This window comes from Macaca fascicularis, chromosome 8 (genome assembly GCF_037993035.2).
Source record: "Macaca fascicularis isolate 582-1 chromosome 8, T2T-MFA8v1.1".
NCBI lineage: Eukaryota > Metazoa > Chordata > Mammalia > Primates > Cercopithecidae > Macaca > Macaca fascicularis.
The window spans coordinates 104,433,597-104,440,774 of NC_088382.1; the positions used below are offsets into that span (position 1 = coordinate 104,433,597).

At 35.3% G+C, this 7,178-nt stretch overlaps 1 protein-coding gene across 9 annotated transcripts in view; it reads left to right on the top strand.

Moving 5' to 3' along the window:
- The window catches only part of DPY19L4 (dpy-19 like 4), a 76,110-nt gene extending 69,261 nt beyond the window's left edge, over positions 1–6,849 (top strand). For all 9 annotated transcript variants that reach the window (XM_005563724.5, XM_045398514.3, XM_015455044.4 and 6 more), the window contains 2 exons: positions 4,102–4,260; positions 4,765–6,849. In XM_005563724.5, coding sequence (XP_005563781.3) covers positions 4,102–4,260; positions 4,765–4,929 — 324 coding nt within the window. In that variant the 3' untranslated portion in view covers positions 4,930–6,849. The remainder of the gene's footprint in view (positions 1–4,101; positions 4,261–4,764) is intronic.
- The last annotated feature ends 329 nt before the right edge of the window (positions 6,850–7,178 follow it).

Genomic DNA, 7,178 nt, shown 5'->3' on the forward strand with positions numbered 1-7,178 from the left:
CAAAGTGTCAAGGGACCTAATGTGTAATATTTTACCCAGGCTGGAATACAGTTGTGCAATCTCAGCTCACTGCAACCTCCCCTTCCTGGGTTCAAGCGATTCTCCTGCCTCAGCCTCTTGAGTAGCTAGGATTATAGGCACCCACCACCACAGCCGGCTAACATTTTTTTAATTCACCCAGGCTGAAGTACAGTGGCACAATCTCGGCTCACTGCAACCTCTGCTTCCTGGGTTCAAGTGATTCTCCGGCCTCTGCCTCCTGAGTAGCTGGGATTACAGGCACGCACCACCACAGCTGGCTAACATTCTTTTTAAAATATTGTTCTCAATCAAATTTTTATTTTATTTTTTAATTTTTTACTTTTTTTGAGACAGAGTCTTGCTCTGTCACCCAGGCTGGAGTGCAATGGTGCGATCTTGGCTCACTGCAACCTCTGCCTCCCGATTCAAGTGATTCTCCTGCCTCAGTCTCCCGAGTAGCTGGGATTACAGGCACCTGCCACCATGACCAGTTAATTTTTGTATTTTTTAGTAGAGACAGGGTTTCACCATATTGGTCAGGCTGGTGGCAAACTCCTGACCTCAGGTGATCCGCCTGCCTTGGCTTCCCAAAATGCTGGGATTACAGGCGTGAGTCACTGTGCCCAGCCCAGCCCTCAATCCAATTTTTAAAAGAAGACTGTCAATTAATGTCTTGGTACTACACTTTGTCTTTCTCAGCTAAAGTTCTATTATTGCTTATAAAACACTAATTTATTTTTTAATAAATGGGCAGTTATTGACTCAGTATAACATTAGAATGGTATCTAATTATAGTTTAGATAATATATTATTTTGAATGTTTGATATGGATTTAAATGGTAACTTCATATCTGAAAGCAATGATGAACTGAACCTGAGTTCCCAATATTCTGTTTTTCAATTTTAGATAATTTCATACAGTTTTTAAGCATATTCTAAGTTAAGGAAGACATACAGTAATATAGAGATTAAGAATGCAGACTCAGGAATCAGAGTACCTGAACCCAAATGCTAGCTCTGCTGTTTATCAGCTTTGTGACCTTGAGTGAGTTACTAAATCTGGAGATTAGGTGAGAATAATAGTTCTCACCTCCTACTTGTGAGAATTAAATGAGATAATGTACAATGCCTGAAACACAGTAAAATTTTAAAGTTAGCTATTATGTTATTACTTTGTACTATTAAGTGGTTGTTGCATGCATACACGTACACATGGACACACACAAGTTACAAAGAGGAGTAAAAAAGCAGGAACAGTCAAACAATTCTGCCTACAAAAATCTAAGAAGTTGTCATAAAAGGCAGTCCCTCAATCTGGGCTTTGAAGGATGATTAGAAACTTGTTTGGAAAAGAAATATATATGATTCCAGGCTGAAAAAGTAACATGAGCTAAGGAATTTGTATAATCTTGAAACTGGAAAAGAAAATGAGGCTGAATTCTGACAGACCTGGAATATCATGCTGAAAAATTTAGACTTATCCTTGAAGCAGTTAAGAGACATGACTTTTAGTAAACCTGGCAGTGGAATGATTAGATCTGCTTTGAAGACTTAATTATGGTCATGGCAGAAAGAACAGATTGAAGCAGGCAGGGGAGAGATCAGAGATGGGGAGATCTACCTGAGAATGATTCCTCGAGAGACAGCAGCCATCTCTGATGAGTATTTGCTGCACTTCCAAAACATAGAGTTGCTTAGGCAAAATATAGATGGCATATTCCTGAATTTTATTTTTTGTGGATTTAAAACAACCAACTCTGTGACTTTGTTTTCTTTTGATTGGTCTTTTCTAATATGGTATTTCAGAGTTACTTGTAATTAGGTCAGAGTTCTAGTTAGGTTCTAATTTAATTTAAACATTTTAGAGTTTTAAGTTTTATGTAACTTGTCTATGAGAAAAAGTAATCACAGTTTTTCAGACCTTTGTCTTTCTCTACGGTGTGTAGCACATAGCAGGTATTAAGTAAACTTGTTGTTAAGCTAAAATCCAAACTGAACTTCATAAATGAGACCATGTCGTTTATTTATTTTTAATTACAATTTTTTTTTTGGAGATGAGTCTTGCTCAGGCTGGAGTGCAGTGGCGTAATCTTGGCTCACTGCAGCCTCTGCCTCCCAGGTTCAAACAGTTCTCCTGCCTCAACCTCCCGAGTAGCTGGGACTACAGGCGCACGCCACCACGCCTGGCTAATATTTTATATTTTAGTAGAGACAGGGTTTCACCATGTTGCCCAGGCTGGTCTTGAACTCCTGAGCTCAGGCAATCTGCCTACCTCTGCCTCCCAAAGTGCTAGGATTACAGGCATGAGCTACCATGCCCGGCCATTTATTTATTTATTTATATTTTTAATTATTTTATTTTTTTGAGATGGAGTATCTCGCTCTTGTATGGTATGAATTTAAATGGTAACTTCATATCTGAAAGCAATGATAAACTGAACCTGAGTTCCCAATATTCTGTTTTTCAATTTTAGATAATTTCATAAAGGCTGGAGTGCAGTGACGTGATCTTGGCTCACTGCAACCTCCATCTCCCAGGTTTAAGCGATTCTTCTGCCTCAGACTCCCAAGTAGCTGGGACTACTGGTTCATGCCACCGTGCCCAGCTAATTTTCGTATTTTTAGTAGAGATGGGGTTTTGCCGTGTTGGCCAGGCTGGCCTCAAACTCCTGACCTCAATTGATCTGCCTGCCTGGGTCTCCCAAAGTGCTGGGATTACAGGTGTGAGAAACTGCACCTGGCTGACCATATCAGTTAAATTAGACAGAGTCTCTAATTCATAATATGTGGCTAATCTTTGTATAATCCCCTGGGCCAGTGATTCCTAACCTGGGACGATTGTTCCCTGAGGGGACATTTGGCAATGTCTGGAGACATTTTTGATTGTCGCAATGTCATAATAGGAAGAGGGGTTCTATGGGCATCTTGTGAGTAGAGACCAGGAATGCTTATCTACATTGCAGAGAACATCCTCTCTCCTGTCCCAACAAAGAATGATCTGGCCTAAAATGTGAATAGTGCAGGCGGGGCACGGTGGCTCAAGTCTGTAATCCCAGCACTTTGGGAGGCCAAGACGGGCGGCTCATGAGGTCAGGAGATCGAGACCATCCTGGCTAACACGGTGAAACCCCGTCTCTACTAAAAATATACAAAAAATTAGCCAGGCATGGTGGCGGACGCCTGTAGTTCCAGCTACTTGGGAGGCTGAGGCAGGAGAATGGCGTGAACCCGGGAGGCGGAGCTTGCAGTGAGCTGAGATGGGCCACTGTACTCCAGCCTGGGCAACAGAGCAAGACTCCATCTCAAAAAAAAAAAAATTGTGAATAGTGCTAAGGTTGAGAAACTCTGCTCTAGGCTGTCAGTAATGTTACTACAATTGCATAGAATTTTTTTTTTTTATAAATGCCCTAATAGTATGTTTCAGTTTCTTAACACTTAAAAATAAATAAAATTGTAAATAACTATCAATAGGTATAGGCTGGATAGGATAGAACTATTCCCACTGAAACGTATTTAGTGTGAAATGAGAGAGACACTTCCTCTTGATGTATTACCATTCTGTGTGCCACAGAATGTTGAAAGTAGGTATTCCTAGCATGTCAGTTGACATGGGAACTGAGGGTACTAGCTAGGCAGCTATGGTGACAGGTAGGAGGCAGCTACTGGATATTCTGCAAATAGATTGGAATCTTATTCATTCTAGATTTCAAATCTCAGTATTTTCAGGACAAATAATATATGATACTATGGGCCTAATATTTGTGATTTTATTACTTTTTGAAGGATAACAAGAGTTGATCCAATATTAACATTTCAGAAAGACTGAGAAGCTTTATTATCTAATAAGATCCAGAGCTTATTATCTAATAAGTTCAGCAAAATTATGGTAAAAAGCACCACATAATCCAAACATGAGTTTTGATAAATATATAAATGAATATTTATATTTATTTATAAAAATAAATATATTTTTCATATGTAATATTCAGTACTGAGAACACAGTAGATGCTCGATGTATGGTTTCAATTTACTGAAGTTTTAAATGTCCTTTAAAATTTATTTTAATTATATTCTTTCAGATCTACCAAATCTATTCAAAGCGATCTGCTGAGGATATTTATAAAATACTGACATCTTACAAAGCTAATTACCTAATTGTAGAGGATGCTATCTGCAATGAGGTGGGAACCATGAGAGGCTGTAGGGTTAAAGATTTATTAGACATTGCAAATGGCCATGTAAGTAACCATTTGGAAAGTTATTTATTTATTTATTTTAGAAAAATGATTTTACTTAAACTCGTAATCTTTAAACTTTATTTTTGGAACTTAACTAAGAATATAATTGAGTTATGTAATAATGGGGACAGCTTATTAAAAGTAGTTTGAAGTATTTTTTCAACATACAAAAGAAAATGCCAGCCTTGGTAGGATGCATGATAAGGTTCTTTAGAGCAGTGATAATGGATTATGGAAACATTGCCTTCTAAATTTTAGGATTAAATCTTTTAAAAATTGGAAGCCTTCATACTGGTTTCTCAGTGTCAATGGAAAGTTCAGGAGTATAGTGGGCATGTGACTCACTTATGAAGAGGCTTCTGTTTGCTAACAGTGAGATGTTTTATAGACAATGTTTAGTAGTAATGTGTTTTTTCATATAAATAATAGTCATTTGTATATTGATTGCATTTCTGCTATAAGCTTAATAAGCTTTTTAATATTATGTTTTATGTCTTTTAATAGATGGTTTGTGAAGAAGGTGACAAGCTAACCTACTCAAAGTATGGGCGATTTTGTCATGAGGTCAAAATTAACTATTCTCCATATGTGAATTATTTCACTAGAGTATACTGGAACAGATCCTACTTTGTATATAAAATCAACACTGTGATATCTTTCCAGTCTTGAAAAATAACAGAACCTTCATTTCAAAGACTACCTGAAGTAAAACGCAGTTTTCTTCTACCTACTCGGTGTCTTTTGCAGATCAGAGTATGGACATTTGAAATATTGCTGCTTCTTTCTCCCTTCTCCTCTTAACTGGATCCAGAGTTCTGTGGGAAATAGAAGATCAAGCATTACTCTCCTTTAATTAAATGTGATGTATACCACTCTGCAATATTCCAGACAGGTGTCTTCCTTACTGTTACATGGTCATTAACACTTTTACTGATTGCAACATTTTCCCCATAAAATCTTCCTTCTATTATAATATTGATCTTGAATTTGAATATGTTCTAGGTCAGAATACATTTCTGAAACAACATTTAATAAATACTTAATGTGATATAATATTTAATAGAAGGAAAGAATTATTCCTACCTTCAAGCAAGTTTCTGAAGGTATTTTATGATGTATAACAACTGAAGTTTTACAATAAAAACTAATTTAAATGTTAGCTGAAGATATGTGGCATTTAAATTAAAATGGAAATTATATAAAGGAAAGTGATTTTTAAGGATATACATAAAGATATATCTAGAATTTTCATGATACTCTTCTCCTCATCTGCTGCTTGTATAAGTGAGCACTTTCTTAGTAATACATAGTGCATGATGTTATTGCATTTTTTAAATGACTAGTAAATGGTTAGTTATTTCACTTATGCCTATTAATTTGATACCAATTTAATCATGATAAAACAATAACTGTTACATATGTTTTTTTAATGGACATTTAAAAGAATGTTGTTCAGATTTTTTTTTTAAATACTGATATGGGGCATACAATCTATTCACATATTTTCTACTGAAGTACTAAGTAAAAAATTAAATCATTATCAGAATAAAAATATGTGTGCTAAAATGAGCAACAGTTTCTGGGGATACATGCAGATGTTGTTAAACGTACCTCTGCATGCAGATATATTATAAAACACGAGCAATGTTATTTTTGAAACTGTGATGCAGTCTTCAACATCAAGAAAAAATGACGACTATAATAACATTTACAACACAGTTTCACAGTCTAAATGCTATGTTCCTTTAAGTATTTTTATATTTTTAATCATTTATTAAGAGAAAATTTTAAAACGTTGATTTGGCCTTATTAAGAGATTCAGGATAGATGTAGTCTATAGATGTGTCATAAGTTGGGACACATGTTTAGTTTTTCCTTATACTCCAGTGAGCAGATTTTCATAATTCTAACTTGTTAAAGTGCTGCAAAAATTGCATTTTCAGTACTCTAAATTACTGCATTAGAAGGGAACATTTCTCCGTTGTCTTTATTTTCTGTTATATATGTGTTGTAAAAGTACACTACATTAGAAGGGAGCTTTTTCCATTGTCTTTATTTTCTGTTATACATATGTTGTAAAAGTACATGAATTCTTAGACTAACTCTCAGATGCTTTGCTCTTTTGGAGCTTAAGAATTGTTTGACGTTGATGTCATATATCTGATAGATTAGTTTCAGTGGTTCTCATTTCACTTTTATACATAATTTTTTAACTATGTTAAGATAGTTGCAGGCAGTGTACTTCAGGTTGACTCTGTACATCTGACTAGTGAGTCACTAGTATTTTGCGTCAAGCCTTCTGAAAATAGACCATAGTTACCTAAGCACGCAGTGAATAGTCACATGGTAGTACTTGTGATTAGAGCATGTAAAACAATGTAATTTAAAAGTCATCTTCCATATTTTGAAGGGGAAATAGAATACCCTACTTTTTATGTAGTGTGAAATATTTAATTGAATTTTTATTGATTTATATTATGTCACCTGTGCTGAATTAGGTTTGGTACTTGTGTTTTGTTTGACATATTAGTAAGTTGCTTTTGCTTCTTTATGTCAACTTATTTCTTAAATAAAATCGATCTGGAAAAATTGTTAATGGGATGTTTTAAATAATGAATTTTTCATCCAGCTTCAGTTGAAAAGGAAAAGTAAGCTTTATTATGGAAATGACAATATTGAATATGACAGATAAGTTTATTTGCTTCTACTTTAACTGCAATTAAAACAATAGTACTAGACAACTTTAAGTAGAAAGCATTTAATTTATTTCTTCGCTTATTTGTAGAGTGAACAAATGATTCACAATTCTGGAAATAATTCCACTTAGGTAACTTAACAGTTGTTAGGTTTGACAATAAAGATATACTATGAGAGGAGAAGAGTTTATGGGTTTGGGGTGGAAGGAATTTCTGGAAGAA